Source organism: Mobula hypostoma, chromosome 15, assembly GCF_963921235.1.
Source record: "Mobula hypostoma chromosome 15, sMobHyp1.1, whole genome shotgun sequence".
Taxonomy (NCBI): Eukaryota; Metazoa; Chordata; class Chondrichthyes; order Myliobatiformes; family Myliobatidae; genus Mobula; species Mobula hypostoma.
The window spans coordinates 65,134,985-65,158,662 of NC_086111.1; the positions used below are offsets into that span (position 1 = coordinate 65,134,985).

The 23,678-nt window shown below is 43.3% G+C and overlaps 1 protein-coding gene across 9 annotated transcripts in view; it reads left to right on the forward strand.

Annotated features, from left to right (window-relative positions):
* sema3b (sema domain, immunoglobulin domain (Ig), short basic domain, secreted, (semaphorin) 3B) overlaps positions 1-23,678 on the forward strand; it is a 439,432-nt gene that overhangs the window by 237,505 nt on the left and 178,249 nt on the right. For 8 of the 9 annotated variants that reach the window (XM_063068199.1, XM_063068203.1, XM_063068195.1 and 5 more), the window contains exon 2: positions 567-721. In XM_063068199.1, the coding sequence (XP_062924269.1) occupies positions 613-721 (109 nt within the window). In that variant the 5' untranslated portion in view covers positions 567-612. Of the gene's footprint in view, positions 1-93; positions 403-566; positions 722-23,678 lie in introns of those variants that run through there. The other variant, XM_063068201.1, reaches the window with a different exon arrangement.

Here is a 23,678-nt window from a genome sequence, read left to right on the forward strand (position 1 = left end):
GTGTGTATGTATGTATGTTTGTTTGTCTGTGATATGTGGTGTGTGTCTGTTTGTCTGTGATAATAGATATGTGGGTATGTGTCTGTTTGTGCATCTGTGTGTCTGTGCTTGAGAGTGTGGGTATGTGGCGTTTGTGCGCCTGTACGTGTGGGGTTATTAGTGTGTGTCAATGTGGATATGTGTGTGTGTGTGTGTGTGTCTGTAGTTATTTATGTGTGGTTATATATGTGCGCCTTTGTGTGGAGATGCGGTGTGTATGTGTGTGCAAACGCCTGTGAATATGTAGGTTTGTGTCTGTGTGTGTGGGTATGATTGTGTGTGTCAACGTGGGTATGTAATATGCGTGTGTGTATGTGTATGTGAAAGGAAGATGGTCACCCAGGTCCTGATAAAATTGAACAGGTTGGATCTTAGTTTGCAGAAGGAAACATTTACCCCCCCCCCCCCACACACACACCCCAGTTTCTCGGGTCGGGTGCGAGCGGCCGGGGCCGGGTGAGTGCACCTGTAACCGCTCCATCACCCTGGGGCTTTTCTCTCACTCTCGCCTCACTTTCCCTCTGCAGATCTGAGCCGGGTCGCAGTGTGACGCCACGGTGAGACCGACCGACCATGAAACTTCTGTGGAACTGCCTCTTGCTGCAGCTGCTCTCAGTGGAAGGGTTTGGATTCCGGGCCAGGACGGTCAGCGGCAACCCAAGGCTGAAGCTATCGTACAACGGTGGGTCACCTTCCTGAGCGCGCCTGGCAAATTCATTAGCGAATCTATTAAGTGGCAGTCCGGGTTATTTACTGCGGAAAGCGCGGTTCAGCCTTAATCTCATTAACCCATTCAGCTCTGTGTGTACTGAGAGCGGCGCTAGCTGTCGGTACATCAGGGAGTTTATCCATTTTGCGTTGAGGATTGATCACTGCACGGTAGGTGACTGGCAGAGACTTGCATTTACGGAGCGCCCAGGCCTCCACGGACTTGCAGCGCAAATAGCGATGTGACATTGACCCTAGTAATCTATTTTGATCTATTTCAGGAAATGATTTTTTTTTGTAATGTAGTCTTTCTCTGTCTTGCTGAGTGTTTTCAGCAGTTTCTGGCTCTGTTGTCTCAAAGCTAAAAGTAAACGTATTATCAAAGTAGTATGTATTGCCACGCACTACCTTGAGATTCATTTTCTTGCAGGCATTTACAGGAATATCATGGTCGAATATGGTTATGTACATGTACTTTGATAATAAAATCACTTTGAACTTTGAATAGTGGATACAAACCTAGCCTGAGACATCTCCGAGGGATCTATCCTGCGTCCAACATATTGGTGCAGTTACAAAGGAGGCACAACAGTGTCTTTATTTCATTAGGAACTTGAGAAGAATTGCTATGTCACCAAAGACACTCGCAAATTTCTACAGATGAACAGTGGAGAGCATTGTAACTGGCTGCATCGCTGTCTGGTATGGTGGGGGTGTGGCGCAGTACGGCACAGGACTGAAATAAGCTGTAGAAAGCTGCGAACCCAGCTCCATCGTGGGCCCAAGCCTTCCCAGGACATCTTCAAAAAGCAATGCCTTAAAAAGGTGGCATCCATCATTAAGGAACCCCATCACCCAGCACAATGACCACTTCTCATTGCTACCATCAGGAAGGAGGTACAGAAGCCTGAAGGCACACACTCAACAACTCAGAAATAGCTTCTTCCTCTCTACCATCAGATTTCTGAATGGACATTCAACCTATGAAAACTATGTCACTATTTTTCCTGTTTCTTTTTTTCTCTTTTTGCGCTACCCATTTAATTTAACTTTTAAAATACATACTTCTGTTATTATGTATTGTAGTGTACTGCTGCCACATAACAATAAATTTCACAACATATGCAGATGATATTAAACCTGATTCTGATTCTGACCCTTTCCTCATTGGATACCCTGTTCATTCCGGCTGTCCAATCTTCTTGCCATGTATTAATATTTTCCTAAGACCAAAGTTTTACCCAGCGGAAGTCATGGTCTCACCTACATAAATGGAAAATGTTCAAAAGGTCTTGGCCCATAACATCGACTGTTTATTCCTCTCTATAGATGCTGCCTGGCCAGCTTATTTCTCTTAGCACTTTGTACGTTTTCCTGCTTTGCCCAGCTTTGGAGAAAGACCAGACGTCTGTAATGTTCTCCTGTCCGCTGTTGCTACCTGACTGGCCAAGTAATTCCAACCTTCTGTGCTCTTATATTTGTTTTAGTGACATTAATGGAGAAGCAAATGTTGGTTGGGTAGGGGAGCAAAAACTACCAACTTGCTGGGTCAGGTAGCACCTGTAGAAGCAGAGGGTGGGCAATGCTTTGGGTAGAGTCCCTGCATCAGGATTGAGTGTGTGGAGGGGAGATAGTCGGTGCGATGGAGGGGTGAGGAAGGGGGCTAGCAGGTGATAGCTGGAACTAGGTTAGAAGAGGGATGATGGACAGATGGAACTAGTTGGGCCAATCTCCCTGATCACCTTGCTAAGATACAACCTTATAAGTGTTATATTGGTTTATTATTGTCACACATTCCTAGCTATAGGGAAAACCCTTGTTTTGAATGCCATTCATACAGGTCATTTCTTCACATCACTTCATCAAGGTGGAATAAAGAAAAAGAAACAACAGAATTCACATTATAGTGCAGTGCAGGCAGGCAGTTAGGTATAAGATCATGACAAGGTGGAGTATGAGGTCAAGAATCCATCTTGTATCGGGGGTCCATCAATAGCCTTATATGAGCAGGACAGAGTTGTCCTTGGCCAGGTAGCACATGCTTTCTGCCTGATAGGAAGGGGAAACACAGAAACATAGAAAATAGGTGCAGGAGTAGGCCATTTGGCCCTTCGAGCCTGTTTTCAGTATGATCATGGCTGATCATCCAACTCAACCTTGTACTTGCCTTCTCTCCATACCCCCTGATCCCTTTAGCCACAAGGGCCATATCAAACTCCTTCTTAATTATAGCCAATGAACTGGCCTCAACTGTTTCCTGTGGCAGAGAATCCCACAGATTCACCACTCTCTGTGTGAAGAATTTTTTCCTCATCTCGATCCTAAAAGGCTTCCCTTTTATCCTCAAACTGTGACCCCTCGTTCTGGACCTCCCCAACATCGGGAACAATCTTCCTACATCTAGCCTGTCCAATCCCTTTAGAATTTTATACGTTTCAATAAGATCCCCCCTCAATCTTCTAAATTCCAGAGAGTATAAGCCTAGCCGATCCAGTCTTTCATCATATGAAAGTCCTGCCATCCCAGGAATCAATCTGGGAAGAAGAGCGGAAGTCCAGGGTAGGTGGGACCTTTGATTATGTTGGCTGCTTTACTGAGGCAGTGAGCAGTGTACTTCCTGATTTTAAAATTCACTGCCGTTAACCTTCTAAAACTATTTCAAAAGCAGAGCACAGCTTTACTGAGGATTTTTGTTTACTTTTCATGCTTCCTGCTTCTGATGCCTTTTACATCTCAAGGTGGGAGCAGGTGTTCACCTGAAGTGCGTGGTTGAGATCTGGGGTAGGTGTTAAAGTGGAGCAGTTTGCTTGATCGAGTTGGTTCTGTGAGCAAGCACAGTGTGCTCATGGAACTGAAAATCCCGGGCTGTTCTATGATCTTCTCCTGTTCTCCTGCTTTGTGCTGCATTAAGCGAGCGGGGTGGGGACACAGAGGGAATGGAGGGGAAGCATTTGGCCACCAATGTGAGGTGTGATGTTTCTGTGAGGCAGGAGCTCTGCAGATATGCAACTCATTTGTAATGTTTTCTTCCTGTCTTAACTTTAAGTGTTCCTTTTAAGAAACATGACCTGCCGTCAGATTATATGATATCATCATCATCATCATTATGTGCCATGTTGTATGACTTGGGGGATCAAGGTCTCCATGACCAGGATTGTTCTTGGCAAATTTTTCTACAGAAGTGGTTTGCCATTGCCTTCTCTGGGCAGTGCCTTTACAAGATGGGTGACCCCAGCCATTGTCAATACTCGGCAGAGATTGCCTGACTGACGTCTGTGGTCGCGTAGCCAGGACTTATCATATACACCAGGTGGTCATACAACCATCTACCAGCTGCTCCCATGGCTTCATGTGGCCATGATTTGGGGGCTAAGCAAGTGCTACACCTTGCCCAATGGTGACCTGCTGGCTAGCGGAGGGAATGAGCACCTTACACCTCCTGGTGATATATCTCCACCCCGCCACCCTTAATATATTGGAACAGAATTAGGCCATTTAGCCCATCGAATCAGTTCTCTTATTCAATCCTGGTACTTTTCAACACCATTCTCTTTCCTTCTCCCTTTAACCTTCTTACCAATAGAATCTCTGTCTTAGATGCACACAATGATTTGGCCTACACAGCCCACTATGGAAACAAATTCGACAGAAATACCTCCTCATCCCAGTTCTAAAGAGCCATCCCTTTATTCTGAGGCTGTGTCCTTAACCTTATAGATTATCCTAATTATTGAACTGCCATCTCCACCTTCACACTATTTAGGTCTTTCAGTATCTGATAGGTTTCAATGAGATTCCCCTCTCATCCTTTTGAACTCCATGGAAGTACAGGTGCGGAGTCATCAAACATTACTCATATGTTCCTCATTCCTGGGAACATTCTGAATGTCATTGTTTGGGGGTCTCACTCTGTGTCACTAGGATCTGGGGTACCAGATCTCCGGGTCACCTCGAGTCACCAGGGTCCTGATTAAAACACATCTCTGCAACACAGAGATCATTGGCTGGCTAATTGGCAACCAAATCAAAATTCAAAGTTCAGAGTAAATTTATAAACCATGTACATATAGTGCCTATAAAAAGTATTTACCCCCCTTGGAAGTTTTCACATTTTATTGTTTCATAACATTGATTTACAATGGATTTAATTTGGCTTTTTTGACATGGAAAAAGACTTTTTTTTGTGAAAGTGAAAACAAATCTCTACAAAGTGACCTAATTTAATTACAAATATAAAACAGAAAATAATTGATTGCTTAAGTATACACCTCCTTCAAGTCAGTATTTAGCAGATGCACCTTTGGCAGCAATTACAGCCTTGAGTCTGTGAGGATAGGCCTCTATTATCCTTGCCCATCTAGACACTGCAGTTTTTCCTCATTCTTCTTGACAAAACTTTGTTGGATTGTATGGGGATTGTGAATCAAAAACCCTTTTTCAAGTCTATCAACAAATTCTGACTTGGTCACTCCAGGACATTAACTTCGTTGTTTTTAAGCCATTCCTGTGTAGCTTTGGCTTTATGCTTGGGGTCGTTGTCTTGCTGGGAAACAAATCTTCCCCCAAGTTGTAGTTCTCTTGCAGACTACATCAGGTTTTCCTCCAGGATTTCCCTGTATTTTGCTGCATTAATTTTGCCCTGTACTTTCACAAGCCTTCCAGGGCCTGCTGCAGTGAAGCATCCCCATGCAACTCCCTCCATGCTTCACGGTAGGGATGGTGTTTTTTGATGATGCCAAACATAACATCTAGTCTGATGACCAAAAAGCTCAATTTTGATTTCACCAGACCATAGCACCTTCCTCCAGCTGACTTCAGACTCTAGCTGAGATTTCATGTGAGTTTTTTTCCAACAGTGGCTTTCTCTTTTTCATTCTCCCATAAAGCTCTCACTGGTGAAGCTTCCGGCAACAGTTGTTGTATGCACAGCTTCTCCTATCTCAGCCTCTGAAGCTTTTATCTCCTCCGGGGTTGTCACAGGTTTTTTGTTGGCCTCTCTCACTAGTCCCTTCTTGTACGGTCACTCAGTTTTTGAGGACGGCCTGCTGTAAGCAGATTTACATTTCCATTTCTTGATGATTGTCTTAGCTGTACTCCAAGAGATATTCTATGACTTGGAAATTTTCTTGTTTCCATCTCCTGGCTTGTACTTTTCAAAAACCTTTTTGTGGAGCTGCTTGGAGTGTCTTTCTGTCTTCATGGTGTAGTTTTTGCCAGGACACTGACTCACCAGCAGTTGGACCTTCCAGATACAGGTGTATTTTTACTACAATCAATTGAAACATCTTGACTGCACACAGGTCAACAAAAACATATCTCCATTTAACTAATTGTGTGTCTTCTAAATCATCCAGTGATGGTTTAGTGTGTCATATTAAAGGGGGGGGTGAATACTTATGCAATCAATTATTTTGTGTTTTATAAGAAGAAGAAGAAAGCCGATAACTCCGAGTGGAGTCATCGGGACACCGTCGTGACAACGTTTTTGTAGCAGGCTTTTTTTGTTGTCAGGTCACTCGTCTGAGTGCTACTGGTACCGTGTAACCCAGTACTACCTGTCGCATGGTCAGGTAGTCAGGGACTAAGCCGGCTCCCCCACCAGGCTTGCCTGGCGAAGAGGGTGGCTAGACACCCTGCAGGACGAAAAGCAAGACCTGTCAAAGGGCGGATGAACCCTCTCGTAGGGTCAACGGCCATCACGTGCCGTGAAGCGCGGAAAGGGCATCCCTTGCATCGAAGCTTGGTCTGGCCATTCACTGCAACAGAACTTCCCCCAGCCATCTTGAACCCCACTACGGCGCTGGATCTGGGAGGGGATGTCGAGAGGGTGGGTATAGACCTGTGCAACCCCCTACTCACCTAAAATCCATTCACACACACGCTGTTCCCATTCTGAGGAGTGGGGTACCACCCCACTAACTGACTGAAAGGAACCATCATCATCCTATGGGATGGACGGCCAGAGAGAGCAGGCTTTCTTATTTTTACGAGGCCGAGTTGCTAGCTTGACGCTCAACCCAGCACGGATGGAAAGCGTGCAAGGGATTTTTTTTTGTGTGTTTTATATTTGTAATTAATTTAGATCACTTTGTAGAGATCTGTTTTCACTTTGACACGAAAGAGTTTTTTTCTGTTGATCAGTGTCAAAAAAGCCAAACTAAATCCACTGTGATTCAATGTTGTAAAACAATAAAACATGAAAACTTCTGGGGGGGGGGTGAATATTTTTTATTGATGCTGTATATGTCACCATATACAACCCTAAGTTTTATTTTTTTGTGGGCATACACTGTAAACCCAAGAAACAGCTGAGTCAATGAAAGACCGCACCCAATGGGATGGATAAGCAACCAATGTGCAAAAGACAACAAACTGTGGAAATACAAAATAATAATAATAAATAAGCAATATGTATTGAGAACATGAATGAAACTTCCGTGAAAGTGAGTCCGTAGGTTGCGGGAACAGTTCAGTGATGGAGCGAGTGAAGTTGAGGGAGGTATCCCCTTTGATTCATGAGCCTGATGGTTGAGGAGTAATAACTGTTCCTGAAGTTGGTGGTGAGTCCTGAGGCTCCTGTACCTTCTTCAACTCTTATATTCCTGTCAAATTTCTTCCTGGGAAGATCAAGTCCGAAGTTCATCTTCATCCGGGGCAGAATCAGTGCCCCAAAGATGGTACAGTGTTATTATAAACACAAAAGGTTCTGCAGATGCTGGAAATACAGACCAACATGCACAAATCACAGTGTTAGCATCCCAGGTTCAATCCCCACAGTTGTCTGAAAAGAGTTTGTATGTCCTTCTTGTGACTGTGTGGGTGTTGTATTGTTCTCGTGCAGTGTGCTGAAACTCTGACTAAACACCAAGCTAAACCGGAGCCAATGAAGACAGAGTCGTAGTAAGGTTAACCATTTACTGCTCACTCTTCCACATTAGCATCGTATGGTGAACACTGTTGATAAAAAAATACAAACATATACAGTGTCTGTTCCATTCTGGAGACCACACGTTCTCTTCTTATAGCGAGTGTCTCCAGCCACCCCGAGTAGCGAGCGAGGGGGGTAGCGTCAAACCGCCGCCGGGCTCGAGCCCACCCCGCGTTTGAAATTGAAAAGCCAACGCGTGCCACCTGAACCGCCGCTTCCTTTAACAGAAACTGCGTCAATATTTTTACTTCAAATACTTTCTTATGAACTGAGGGCGTTGCTTCTATAATGTTTCTTTGTGGGTAGACACGGAGCCCTTCACGATCATGCTGCATGCATGGCACCCACCTTCACACCTTCCCGAACCAAGACGTGGCGAAACCAGAGGTGACGTCATCACATGCTGCGATATACCACAGACAATGAATTTACCTTTGTTAAACTGTGACATAGTTATCAACCTTTAACTTTAACTAGAAAATAGTTACAAACAAATCATTTAAAACGCAGACCCAACAAAGTCAAATAATTGCCTTAAGGACAACACAGGTGTTCTGTTTTCTGCTCACATCCCAAATGCGTATGGGTTAGTCGGTTAATTGGTCACATGGGTGTAATTGACTGACATGGGCTTAGGGGCTGGAAGGGCCTGCCACTGTGGTGTATCTCAAAATACAGTACAATGAAAAAAACACTAGTCGAACTTGCTGAAAGTTGGTACCTTTGACAGTGTAGCAGTCCCTCTGTACTGTACTTAGACCACTTTATCGCTTGGGTTCGAGACTGGCCCTTCTATATCGAGAAAGAGTGCGATCAGCTTAAACCTAACAATATCACAAAATGGGTTTGTGACATTAGCACAAATGGACACTGTATCCAATAGACAAAAGAGATTCTGCAGATGCTGGAAATCCAAAGCAACACACACAAAATGCTGGAGGAACCCAGCTGGTCAGGCAGCAGCAATGGAAATGAATAAACAAAAAAGGTTTTGGGCTGAGACCCTTCATCAGGACTGGAAAGGAAGGGGGTAAAAGCCAGAATAAGAAGGAAGGGGAAGAGAAACAAGCTGGCATGTGACAGGTGAGACCAGGTGTGGGGGGGGGGGGAGATGAAGTGAGAAGCTGGGAATTGATAGGTGGAAAAGGTAAAGGGTTGAAGAAGTTGCATTCTGAATGTCCTTGACCCTTTCGTTGCTCCATTTAACAGAGTTGAATTAGAATGGGGGAGAGACTCGGCTCTGCCAAGAGTTGCGATTAAATTCCAGCCAAGATTGTCGCGAGCCCAGATGTCAATCAAACTTGCCACGTGGTGGGAGGGTTTGATATTACAATTCTTGTTTCCTGACTGCAAAGGAATCCCTGAATTTGGCACCCAGCACTTGTGCAGGGTCCAGAAATGTACCGTGGGGAGCATTCTAACTGGTTGCATCACTGTCTGATACGGAGAGGCCATTACACAGGATCAGAAAAGCTGCAGAGGGTTGCAAACTCAGCCGGGTCCATCACAGGCTCTTGCCTCCCCAGCATGGAGGACATCTTCAAAATGCGATGCCTCAGAAAGTTGAAATCCATCATTAAGGACCCCCATCACACAGAACATGCTCTCTTCATAATACTGCCATCAGAGAGGAGGTACAGGAGACTCAAGAAACAGACTCAAGATTTTAGGAACAGCTTCTTTTTCACTGCCGTCAGATTTCTGAACAGACAATGAACCAAACCATGAATGCTACCTCACTATTTTTGCACTTAATTAATTTAACTTTTAATATATAGTGGATTCCGGTTAATTGGGTCATTGATTAATTTGGGGAGCTGCTTATTTGTGCCAACTCTTTTAAAAAAAAAACAAGAACTAATCGAGAAAATAGCCAGAATTCTCTTTGTTTATTTGGGACACTGTGTCGCTTAATTGAGGCAGGCGATTGTTGCTGAACAGATTTTATCTGGCATCTGTTGCACGCATGTATGAGACCATTAGACACTATACTGTGCCTAGAGCGATTAGTTTTTAAATAGCGTCAGTTGCATTTCTTTGTGTTCAAAAAGCAATGATTTTTATCACTGATAGTTGACAAGGAATAAGTACGAAGACAATTCAGAACTGTTTTGCTCACTGTGGTTTCAAGCATTCAGACTTGGAGATGCCAGAAAGGGCCAGGAGTGAAAATGAAATGATTTGATTACTTCAACAAGTTAGGAACTGTGTAGAATTTTAACGGATTGACAATCGTCTTGAATGTTACAATAAAAATAAAGATTTGGATGATGCAGTCATTGATAGCATTGTATGAAGGCCGTCCATTATCTGTACTAGGTGTCCATGCCCGTGATGATTTAGTTCATTTCAGCTTTATAATACTGTACTGTAGTACTATTGGCAGGGTTTTACTTTGTTCTGTATTTCAATTAAATACACAATTCGTTACTCAATTTGTCTTTTTTGTCCTGACGAAGGGTCTCAGCCTGAAACGTCGATTGTACCTCTTCCTAGAGATGCTGCCTGGCCTGCTGCGTTCACCAGCAACTTTGATGTGTGTTGCTTGAATTTCCAGCATCTGCAGAATTCCTCGTGTTTGTCTTTTTAAAATTCTTTTTAAACTAGTTCATGAAACTTTGGTTAATCGGGACAGCCACTTAATTGGACCAACATGTACTGGTCCCAATTATTCCCAATTTACCAGAATCCACTGTATATTTCTTATTATAATTTATTGTATATTTTATGTACTACACAATACTGCTGCCGTAAAACAAATTTCACGACGTCTGTCAATGATATTAAACCTGATTCTGGTTCTGATACTGAAATCAGAGTGTAGATGTTAGCGCTTCAGTGCAAGAAAAGAGACTGAGTGAAGTTAGAGATCAAAGGTATATTTGGAATAATTCCCCAGTCCACCTTCTACATGAGGGGCGGAAAGAAAGGGTATTCAAGCAAACTTCTTTGGAATGCAGCAGGTTAGAATTTCCTGGGGGAGTTTCCGCCATCTGGCTGTACACTGGGTGTAGTGTTGACAGTGAAGCTCGCAGGGAATGAGTTTCTTGAGCTCAGAGGCACTCAGCTTGCCATGTTCAAAGCACAACTGCTCCTTAAGTGAAGGCAACCCACCCCTATCACTCAATGGGGCTTCAGATGATACACTTAACTTACCTGTTCATTCAGCTGGTAGTTTGGTGTTGACCTTATTGCTTTGCCACTAAGACAATACCAGTTGCACTATAAGACTATAAGACTCCAGACCACAAGAAGGCTATTCAGCCCATCATGTCTTCTCCCCGCCCATTCCATCATGGCTGATTTATTGTTGCTCTCAACTCCCATTTTCTCCCCATAATCATTGATGCCCTTACTCATCAAAAACCTATCAACCTCTGCTTTGAATATACCCAAGACCTGGCCGTCTGTGGCAATGAATTCCAGAGATTCACCACCCTCTGCCTATAGAAATCCCCCCTCACCTCTGTTTTAAAGGGATATCCTTGTAATCTGAGGCTGTGCCCTCTGATCCAAAACTCTCCCACTTTTGGAAGTGCCCCCTCCATGTTCACTCTATCTAGGCTTTACAATATTTGATAGGTTTCTATGAGATTCACCTCTCCCCACCATTCTTCTACACCCCTGTACTTACAGGCCCGGAGCCATGAAACGCTCCTCATATGTTAACTCTATCATTACCAGGATCCTTCTCGTGAACCTCTTCTGGACCCTCTCCAATGTCAGCACATCCTTTCTTAGATAATTGTTGTTCCTCTCCACGCCTTGAGGCACACCAGACGACAAACTTGCTGTTTCTTTAGCAGTTGTCTGTTTTATCAAAGCTGAGTTGCTAGATAGTCACACAACCCAGCACAGATGGAAAGCATTCAAGGAGCCGGCTGGCCCACTCGCCTCGAAATCCCATGCGGATGCCACTATGCTCCTGGCTTGTATCTTAAATAAAGGGGCCGAAGTTATCAATAGTTTTCCAAGTGTGTTCTTATCAATGCGTTACAAAGCCTCATCATCACATCCTTGCTTTTGTGTTCTAGTCCTCTTGAAATGAATGCTAATGTTGCACTTCCCTTGCTTCCATTTGTATGCAAGAGTCAACATACTCAGCCGCTGGTCCATTAGCAATCCCATACCTGTGCAATGCCCCTTCCGAATCCTCCTCACCTATTTAAGTGCATTGTTTATTGAACGCTTATGAATTTATTGATGTGCTGAAAAGGCCTTGTTATTGTTGGAGGAGACTTTTTACACAGCATGTTGCTGGAATCTGAATTGCACTGCTCCTGTGTGGTGGAGGTGGGTTCTGTTGTGAATTGGATAAATATATGGCTGGGAACATAGATTGCAAGCCTGCAGAGGAAGGGCTGGAGGCAAAAAGCTGCAGAGGGTTGTAAACTCAGCCAGCTCCATCAGGGGCATTGGCCTTTTCCACTACTGAGGATATCTCCAAAGGGAGATGCACCATCCATCATAAAGGGCCCCCACCACCCACACTATGCCTTTCTTCTCATTTTCAGCGTCAGTGAGGAAGTACAGGAGACTGAAGTCACAAAATCAACGTTTATTTATTTATTCATTCATTCATTTATTGATTGATTGACATATGACACAGAGTAGGCCATTTGGGTCCCTTGAGCCATACTGCCCAATAACCCCCTAGTTAACCCGAGCCTAATCACAGGACGATTTACAATGATCAATTAACCTACCAACCGGTATGTCATTGGCCTGTGGGAGGAAACCGGAGCACCTGGAGGAAACACATTCAGTCGCAGGGAGAACATACAAACTCCTTGCAGGCAGCTTCTTCTGCTCTGCCCTCAGATTTCTGAACAGACAATGAACCAGTTCCTGAATACTACCTCGCTATTTTTGCTATCTTTTTGCACTATTAATTTATCTTTTTAAAATATATTTCTTATGATAATTTATAGTATATTTTATGTATTGCACTGTACTGCTGCCGCAAAACAAGTTTGACAACATACATTAGGAGTAATAGACTGGATTCTGTGAAACCAGTGATATGATTTGCTAGAATGGTGCATACATGATGGGCTGAATGGTCTTCTAGCTAGTAACCATTCTATGAATCCACCTTGCACAGTACACCATGTGACGGCTTTGCTGGTGTTTTGCTTCAGTTCACTGACATAAAGTTTTGACTAAGAGTGACAAAGATTCATTTCCAGTACTGATCATGATTTTGAAGGCTCCCAAGGATGCTTTGTAGAAAATAAAACACTTTTAAAAGGAGCCATTATGGTGTTAAATGTGACAGCTAATTTGCAAATCACAAGCTCCCATAAACAGCAGGCATAGTATCACGGAAATAGTATGAGTACATGCCAGCCATAATGCTCAGTACAGACAAGATGGGCCACTACTGTTCTGTAGTGCTCTATGACTCTAGTGCTCTATGTGTAGTGAAAATAATTTGGAAAATGTGTAGTTTGGGTGGTTGATAGTTGGTTGAAGTTGTTCTCCGATCTTGGCAATTTACTTGCTAACATTGGAGTACAGCTCAAGCCAACCACTCTCTATACTAATCCCATTTACCAGCGCTTGGTCTGGAGCCTTCTGTGCCTCGGTAATTCAGGTGTTCCAGTTATCCACTGTAATTTAAGCAAAGAAATCCTTCCTTAAATCCTGTCTCAATCTCCTACCACTTACCAGTGTTTAAAGACACCTTTGCTGGGGTGAGTCTTACTTATGCACCTCATAATATTCCATGCACAGAGTCGTAGAGTTGTATAGAAAAGAAACAGGCCCTTTGGCCCATCAGGTCCCTGCTGATCCTTTCCCCAACTACATGGGTTTCTATTTACCCACATTAGATCCATATCCTTCTGCACTCAGTGCCCACATTATTAGGTACCTCCTACACCTAATAAAGTGGCCACTGAGTGTAGGTTCCTGGTCTTCTGCTGCTGTACTCCATCCACTTCAAGTTTTGACGTGTTGTGACTTCAGAGATGCTCTTCTACATACCAGTGTTGTAACATGGTTATTTGTGTTACTGTCATCTTCCTGCCACCTTGAACGAGTCTGGGCATTCTCCTATGAGCTCTCTCATTCACAAGGCATTTTCACCCACAAAATTGCCACTCACTGGATGCTCTTTGCTTTTCACACCATTCAATGTAAACTCTATTGACCGTTGTGCGTGAAAATCCTAGGAGATCAGCAGTTTCTGAGATACTCAAACCACCCTGTCTGGCACCAACAAACATTCCACAGTCAAAGCCACTTAGATCACATTTCTTCCCCATTCTGATGTTTCGTCTGAACAACAACTGAACCTCTTGACCATGTCTGCATGCTTTTATGCATTGAGTTGCTGCCACATGACTGGCTGATTAGATATTTGCATTAATGAGCAGGTGTACCCAAAAAAAGTGGCCGCTGAGTTTTTGCTTTTTTACTTAACTGTCTAAATGCCTGTTAAACATAGCGCTTAATCTCTGATTTCCCCCACTTCCGCAGGCAGCATGTCCATCAATCACTCTCTGATTAAAAGAAACTTGCCCTCTTAGATTCCAGCTTTAAAATCAATCCCTCTTCATTTTAATAATTTTGCCCTCTGACTGTCGACTCAATCTGTGCCTCTCATAGTCTCATATTATTCTATCAGATCTGATAGAAAAATTTGTGTGGTGCTTGTTGACTGGGAATTCACACCATGTGGCTGGGGAGAATTGTCCTTGCTCTTTAACAGAGTGTCCATGCGGTCTGTGCTGCCCATCGGAGAGAGGAGATGAGGTCTGGATTTAAGCTAAGATATAGCTCTTCCAACAGAGAAGCCTTACGTGGAATTAGAATCAGAGTGAGGTTTATTATTATTGACATATTAAGAAATTTGTTGTTTTGTGGCGGCAGTACAGTACAAGACATAAACATTTAATATAAGTTACAATAAAAAAATGCAAAAGAAGGATAGTGAGGTTGTGTTCATGTGTTCCTGGACTGTTCAGGAATATGATGACGGGGAAGATGCTGTACTAAGATCATTGGGTGTACCACCTTCCTGATGGTGCTGATGAGAAGAGCATTCTTAAAAATACACGCTAACTTCTTGAGCCATTGCCTTTGAAGATGTCCTCAATGGTGTGGGGGGGGGGGGTGGTTGTGCTCGTGATGAAGTTAGCTGTGTCTGCATCCCTCTGCAGCCCCTTTTGATGTGGCACATTAGACAGATGGTGTTGTAATCAGCCAGAATGCTCTCCACAGTACATCTGTAGCAATTTGCGAGAGTCCTTTGGTGACACATCAAATCTTTTCAGACTCTTAATGAAGTACAACCACTGGAATGCTTCAATGTATTTGGCCCAGGATAGATTCTCTGAAGTATTGATGCCCAGGAGCTCAAAGCTGCTCACCCCTTTACAATGCTGACCCCTCGGGTGATCGGTATGTGCAGCAAGGTTGGGCTAGCTTTCAGTGCTTGTGTCTCTGGTGTGGCACCCAGACCCATGGTTTAGAAGACAAGAGGGCATACAAATAAGCTGGTTCCCAGCAGGAAGCAACCTGAATTCTGCCCAATGTAGAGAAGCCAGAGCTACTTTAAATTCCCATCTCACCATTCACCTCCAACCCTCTCTTTGGTATGGTTACCCAACATTCATTGCCGCCGTTACCTCGGCAACCACTCTCCTTTTCATTTCCATTGTGGGCATTGGATGATCCCAGATGGTCAGCAGTAGGAAGATTGGAAATCTGACCCAGCTCCCTCTGAATTCCAGCCCCATCTGTGTTTGGGAGGTCAGCTAGTGTTACAGAAAATCCCTCTTTCTTGCTCAAGCTTGCAGTTGGGTATTGGGGGATTTTGGCGCCTTGGAAAATTAGTAACTGATATCGCGTCTCCAGTTACAGACAGGTGTAGTCGTAAACTGCAAGAACAAAGCGTGAGGTGTGAAGGTGTACACGTGCTGTCTGAATTATAGAGTGTTGCATGGTTTTAAAGGGGTCCTGATGTTCCTAAACACAGCATTGCCAATGTTACATTCTGTGAAGGTATAAAGCAGCTGAAATCAATAATTAGGCGGTGTGTTGTTTGTGTTCCCACATGCTTACTGTGTCAAAGAAATACTTGGTTTGTGTAAACCTTCCTTACAATTTGATGAAAGCAATGGGTTCCTTAAGGCATCAAAACACCTCTGTTTTAGTCTCTAACTAATTATTCTGGGATATTATGTATTGTTGTTCATTTCCGTGTCTTGTGGTGCATCGGGTGGCAACCTTGCCTTTTCTTTAGCGTTTTGTCTTTTTTCTTATGAGGCCGAGTTACTAGCTCGACACTCAACCCAGCAAAAATGGGAAGTGTGCAAGGAGCTGGCTGGATTCGAACCTGGGACCACTCGCATCCAAGGCTGGTGCTGATGCCACTACACCACTGGTCGGCATATTATGATTGATTGAGCTCTGCAAGAAGTTGAATGAAGGGCTACAGAGAGTCATTATTGGCACCAAGAGGCAACAAACTTTGACCCAAAAGCTTCCCAAAGATGTGCAGGTGGTAGATTAATTGACCATTGTAAATTACCCCAGTGTGTGGGTTGGAAAATCAAAGGGGGAAATTGAGGGAAGTGTGAGGAACGAAAAATAATGGGATTGATGTAAAATGGGTAGTGTGTGGTTACCACAGATTTGGTAGGCTGAAGGGCCTGTTTTGTGTTGTATGTGGCTCCAGATCGATTGTGAAACCCTTGTTTGCTGTTGGAAAGTAGGAGATAGGATTTTATATTGTAAGTTTTGGCTGGAAGATCAAAGGTTCTGAGGATATCCCCCGGCCCCAGCAGCACTTATGTTATCTGAAAAGGTGCCAGTCCAGATTTTGACCTCACCCCCAACTCCAGTCACTGGGTGAGTTTGCTTCATCTGGCAGTTTGAGCAAATTAAGGATAGTGGAGGGATTCAGTGAATCATCTTTGATGACTCTCGATACTGGAAATTCTGCAGCTCATGCCTCAGTCTATATAGTTGTGCTGATACCGATTAGCTGAACTCTGACAACTCCTACTCGTTCCTCTATCACACTTTATTTACTTCTGCACAAGGAGAAGAACCTGACCCCTATCTCTGAACAGTCCTGAAGTTTAAAGAAAGAAATACCATTTAGACCATAAGACAGGAGCAGAATTAGGCTCCTTAGGCCTTTGAGCCTGCTCGGCCATTTGATCATGACTGACTTATTATCCCTCTCAACCCCATTCTCTTTTCTTCTCTCCATAACATTTGATGCCCTTACTAATCAAGAACCTATCGACCTCCAATTTAAATGTACCCAATCACTTGGCCTCCACAGCCATTGGTAGAAATGAATTTCATAGATTCCCCACCCTCCAGCTGAAGAAAGTCCTCCTCATCTCTGTTTTAAAGGGATGTCCTCCTATTCTGAGGCTGTGCCCTCCGGTCCACGTTGTTGTTCCTCTCTGCGCTTTGTGGTGCATTGTGTGACAATCTTGCCATTTCTTTAGCATTTTTGATGTTTTTTTTTACAAGGACAAGTTACTAGCTCAATGCTTAATCCAGTAACAATAGAAAACATGCAAGGAGGCAGCCGGATTTGAACCCGGGACCACTCGTCTCGAAGTCTGGTGCGGATGCACAGATACCACTGGCTGGCTATCTGGTCCCAGGCTCCCTCGCTATTGGAAACATCCTAATCACATCCACTCTGTCTAGGCATTTTAATATTTGATCAGTTTCAATGAGAACGCCCCTCACTTTTCTAAACTCCAGCGAGTAATTGCCCAGAGTCATCAAACATTCCTCATATGTTAATCCTTTTAGACAGAAATTAACTAGTTGGATACAGTTATTGATTCAATAGAAATGTTGCGCACTCTGAATCCCACCATTTGCTTCATATTTAGGTACCAATCCTAATCCTCATTTCAGGTGTTAATACCCAATTAAATATACATGTTAAAGGCCGATGATATTTGAGTATTAATAAAATAACTGTCTAATAGTAGGTGTTGCTCTAGAATCCTTCTTTTGCATTTTTATCTTGTCTTAGTATGCTTGGTAAGCTTGGTTCCCAGGGTGGACTAGAAAGGACTTGCAAAGGAAAGTTAGCACTATGTTCAGTCTGGGTGACTGCAGTACATCCGCACACTCTCACTGTCAGCTTAGCATCTTGACTCTTGTTTTACTAAACTTCCACACTTGGAAAAGGTTGGGCAAAGGGAAGTCCAGCTCTCAAAGGTTCAGCGTGTGTCTGTACAGTGTCTGCACTCTGTTCTGTCAGCACACCATTTTAATCCTTGTCTTGCTGCAATTTCACACTTCACCTCCCCTTCTTTCCCGGTCAGGCAGGTGCCTGGTACTTTGACAGCACTAGGTCTCTGCAACTGTAGCTGAATATGTGGAGTGTTATCTGAACTGGACTGAAAAAAATGTAATGGACAGATGCTTTCAGTATCAGAATGAGCTGGTCATATTACTCTTGTTTCCCTTGATTCTCAGACGGTGTGTGGTAAACAGATTAGAAGGAAAATGCTAAGTTAAAAGTTCAAAGTAAATTAATTATCAAAGGGCATATATGTCACCAAATACTACCTTGGGATTCATTTCCTTGCAGACATTTACAGGGAAAAAAGAAATACAATAGCAGACATCCCACCTCTCCCGGAAGTTCCGGGAGTCTCCCACATATTGATAGTGGCTCCCTGATGCCCGGAAGTTATATACAATATCCCGCAAATTGATTTTTTTTGAGAGGGAGAGCAAGAGCGAGAGGGAGCATCCTGATTGGTCTCTCTTCATGCTGAGTAGACCTATCAGTTTTCTCTGTGGGCGGGCTTTACAGTCAACCTCAAAAATAATGACAGTGTTGCTCGCTGCACTGTTTGCAACAGTGACTTTCCTATTGCCCATGGTGAGTTAAAATGTAAAAGACATGTTGAGGTGAGTTTAACAGGTGTCATTCGTTCATTAGCCTAGCTAACGTTATTTAAACTAGCTGGCTAGCTTCTAAGGAGATACTTCATTGATGTCCTACGTGATGAGGCCAAACTCCCTGTAGACATGCTTAAAGTTGTAATAGAATAAACATGATAATATAATATAAGCACATATTTTAATGTCACATTTTCTGCATATACCCAATTTGGTTTACAGATTAGATAAAATCACTAAACAAAGTATTACATACACCCTTGGAGGTCGACGGGGGGGGTTGTGGGGTGGGGGGATATGGGGTTGCGGGGGGTGGGGCCGCTACCTCCCTGAAATGAGTTTTTGCAGGGTGGGATGTCTGCAGTAGAATTTATGAAAAACTATAAATAACAAAGTATGACAAACAACCGATATGCAAAAGAAGACAAATCACGTAAATAATAATTAATACTGATGAAAATAATTCAGAAAATGTTAACTCAGGTGGTCAATGGTTGGTTAGAGTTTTTTTACGATCGTGGTAATTTACTTGTAAACGTTTCATTACCAAACACGTGCCGTCATCATCAGTGCGCTGTCAATTGAACAATTCTGTAAACATACATGGTGACCTCGATCCTATTTATGAGCCAGTATGGGAAAAATTCCAGACCACAACACATGAAGTTTACCACAGAGCTAAGAGACGTCCTCCTACATCCCAACTGAGTTTCCAAAATGATGACCTGTTAGCTGATTGATAAGAATATAAAGGCCAAGCATTTGAGGGACATCTCGGTTAACAGTGCACTGATTTTGTCTCCTTGTTTGGTGACAAAATGTTTGCAAGTAAATTGCTGAGACAGAAGAACAACTCAACTAATACAGAGTTGTAGAGTCCTTGAAAGTGAGTTAGTATAACAAATTGCTGTAGCCATTTGGAAACTGAGGAAATAAGGAAAGCAAGTGAGTCTCTTCGATCTCCATCCCCATTCATTTCCATACTAGCTTGATATTTCACTCCACGCACCTCTACATCCCTCCCATGAGGTCCCATGACCACGGTAACAAAACCTTTCTACCGTTGTGTTGGACCACATGGTAAATCATTGCAGAAAGAACTGAGGAGAAAACTCTGGACAACTCCATGACCACGTGCTCAGAGATGACTGAATTCCGTCCATATACAGCTGCTGAAGAGTAGGGTGGATTATTTATTTATGTTAAGGCTCTCAATAAGGGCAAGCTATTCCTGTCAAGTAACTTGAGGACTTGCCTTGGTTCTAACTCAGTTAACGAGTTTTTTTACTTTGCTCCTATTCTGCCTTTTCCTGCAAAACCTGCTTTCCTGCAACAATACTTTATTTGTATGTTACCTGTGGTGAGACAAATTGACTTTTTTTTTGTGTCAACATGAATGCTGCAGAGATAATTTATTGCAGAGGCCTCCAAGCAGAAGTTAGATCGAAGTTCAAAGTGCATAATATGTATGCAATGTACAACTCTAAGATTCATCCTCTCCAGACAACTACAAAGCAAAGAAAATCATGGAAGCCATTAAAAGAAAAGCATCAACCACTCCTTCCACGAGCAAAAAACAAATTGCACAAATGCCAGTAAGAACATAGAACCATAGAACCATAGAAACTACAGCACAGAAACAGGCCTTTTGGCCCTTCTTGGCTGTGCCGAACCATTTTCTGCCTAGTCCCACTGACCAGCACACGGACCATATCCCTCCATACACCTCCCATCCATGTATCTGTCCAATTTATTCTTAAATGTTAAAAAAGAACCCGCATTTACCACCTCATCTGGCAGCTCATTCCATACTCCCACCACGCTCTGTGTGAAGAAGCCCCCCCTAATGTTCCCTTTAAACTTTTCCCCCCTCACCCTTAACCCATGTCCTCTTTTTTTTCTCCCCTTGCCTCAGTGGAAAAAGCCTGCTTGCATTCACTCTATCTATACCCATCATAATTTTATATACCTCTATCAAATCTCCCCTCATTCTTCTACGCTCCAGGGAATGAAGTCCTAACCTATTCAACCTTTCTCTGTAACTGAGTTTCTCAAGTCCTGGCAACATCCTTGTAAACCTTCTCTGCACTCTTTCAACCTTATTTATATCCTTCCTGTAATTTGGTGATCAAAACTGAACACAATACTCCAGATTCGGCCTCACCAATGCCTTATACAACCTCATCATAACATTCCAGCTCTTATACTCAATACTTTGATTAATAAAGGCCAATGTATCAAAAGCTCTCTTTACGACCCTATCTACCTGTGACGACACTTTTAGGGAATTTTGTATCTGTATTCCCAGATCCCTCTGTTCCACTGCACTCCTCAGTGCCTTACCATTAACCCTGTAAGTTCTACGTTGGTTTGTCCTTCCAACGTGCAATACCTCACACTTGTCAGTATTAAACTCCATCTGCCATTTTTCAACCCATTTTTCCAGATGGTCCAAGTGCCTCTGCAGGCTCTGAAAACCTTCCTCACTGTCTACTACACCTCCAATCTTTGTATCATCAGCAAACTTGCTGATCCAATTTACCACATTATCATCCAGATCATTGATATAGATGACAAATAACAATGGACCCAGCACTGATCCCTGTGGCACACCACTAGTCACAGGCCTCCATTCAGAGAAGCAATTCTAAACCACCACTCTCTGGCTTCTTCCATCGAGCCAATGTCTAATCCAATTTACCACCTCTCCATGTATACCTAGCGACTGAATTTTCCTAACTAACCTCCCATGCGGCACCTTGTCAAAGGCCTTACTGAAGTCCATGTAGACAATATCCACTGCCTTCCCTTCATCCACTTTCCTGGTAACCTCCTTGAAAAACTCCAACAGATTGGTCAAACATGACCTACCACGCACAAAGGCTTGTTGACTCTCCCTAATAAGCCCCTGTCTATCCAAATGCTTGTAAATTCTGTCTCTTAGTACTCCCTCCAATAACTTACCTACTACTGACGTTAAACTCACCGGCCTATAATTTCCCGGATTACTTTTCGATCCTTTTTTAAACAACGGAACAACATGAGCCACTCTCCAATCCTCCGGCACTTCACCCGTAGACAGCGACATTTTAAATATTTCTGCCAGGGCCCCCGCAATTTCAACACCAGTCTCCTTCAAGGTCCGAGGGAACACCCTGTCAGGTCCCGGGGATTTATCCACTTTAATTTTCCTCAAGACAGCAAGCACCTCCTCCTTTTCAATCAGTACAGTTTCCATGGTCTCACTACTTGATTCCCTCAATTCCATAGATTTCATGCCAGCTTCCTCAGTAAATACAGACGCAAAAAACCTATTTAAGATCTCCCCTATTTCTTTTGGTTCCGCACAAAGCCAACCACTCTGATCTTCAAGAGGACCAATTTTATCCCTTACAATCCTTTTGCTCTTAATTTACTTGTAAAAGCTCTTTGGATTATCCTTCACTTTGACTGCCAAGGCAACCTCATGTCTTCTTTTAGCCCTCCTGATTTCTTTCTTAAGTATTTTCTTGCACTTCTTATACTCCTCAAGCACCTGATTTACCCCGTTTCCTATACATTTCATACAACTCCCTCTTCTTCTTTATCAGAGTTGCAATATCCCTTGAGAACCAAGGTTCCTTATTCCTATTCAATTTGCCTTTAATCCTGACAGGAACACGCAAACTCTGCACTCTCAAGATTTCCCCTTTGAAGGCTTCCCACCTACCAATCACATCTTTGCCAGAGAACAACCTGTCCCAATCCACGCTTTTTAGATCCTTTCTCATTTCTTCAAATTTGGCCTTCTTCCAGTTCAGAACCTCAACCCTAGGACCAAATCTATCCTTGTCCATGATCAAATTGAAACTAATGGTGTTATGATCACTGGAACCAAAGTGCTCCCCTACACAGACTTCTGTCACTTGCCCTAACTCGTTTCCTAACAGGAGATCCAATATTGCATCCCCTCTAGTTGGTCCCTCTATATATTGATTTAGAAAACTTTCCTGAACACATTTTACAAACTCTAAACCATCTAGACCCCTAACAGTATGGGAGACCCAATCAATGTATGGAAAATTAAAATCCCCTACCACCACAACTTTGTTTCCTGCAGTTGCCTGCTATCTCTCTGCAGATTTGCTCTTCCAAGTCTCGTTGACTATTGGGTGGTCTGTAATACAATCCCACTAATGTGGCCATACCTTTCCTGTTTCTCAGCTCCACCCATAAGGACTCAGTAAACATAACACGCAAACTGCGATGAGAAAGAATGAGCAAAAACACAGACTATAAAAGCATAAGATCAAAAGAGTTCCATCGAACTACAGACCAATTCAAAAGCTGCAGACTCAGAACTTTGATATCATCCTCTGACAGCATCGAGGAAACGAGAGAGAGATTATTTGGACACAGGGATCTTCCCTTGGGAGCAGCAAGTGAGAGGGTGAGAGAGACTGTCACATGCAGACATTTCCCTCTGGCAGCAGCGAGCAAGTGGCTGGTAGACATGACGTAGAGTGTGGCCACTGAGCCAAGTCTCAGTGGGATCTGAGAGGTCAAAGTTGAGTTTGTTGTCATGTGCACAAGTGCATGAATGAAACTTACCTGCGCCAGCATCAAAAGGCACATACAATAGTACCATATCAACAGCATTCACAAGGAAATCAAACATAAATTATACAAAATCTTTACAAGAACACTTATTGGAGCAATAAGAAAGTCGTTTCATTGCAAAATGTTCAAGAGTGATAAACTAAACTGTAGTGAGTTATTGTGTGAGCATGTGGCCAAGTGGTTAAGGCATTGGACTAGCGACCTGAAGGTCGTGAGTTTGAGCCCCAGCTGAGGGAACATGTTGTGTCCTTGAGCAAGGCACTTAATCACACATTGCTCTGTGACGACACTGGTGCCAAGCTGTATGGGTCCTAATGCCCTTCCCTCGGACAACATTGGTGTCGTAGAGAGGGCAGACTTGCAGCATGGGCAACTGCTGGTCTTCCATACAACCTTGCCCAGGCCTGCGCCCTGGAGAGTGAAGACTTTCCAGGCGCAGATCCATGGTCTCGCAAGACTAACGGATGCCTTTATTTTAGTGATTTATTGTTGTGCTGGCTGCTTC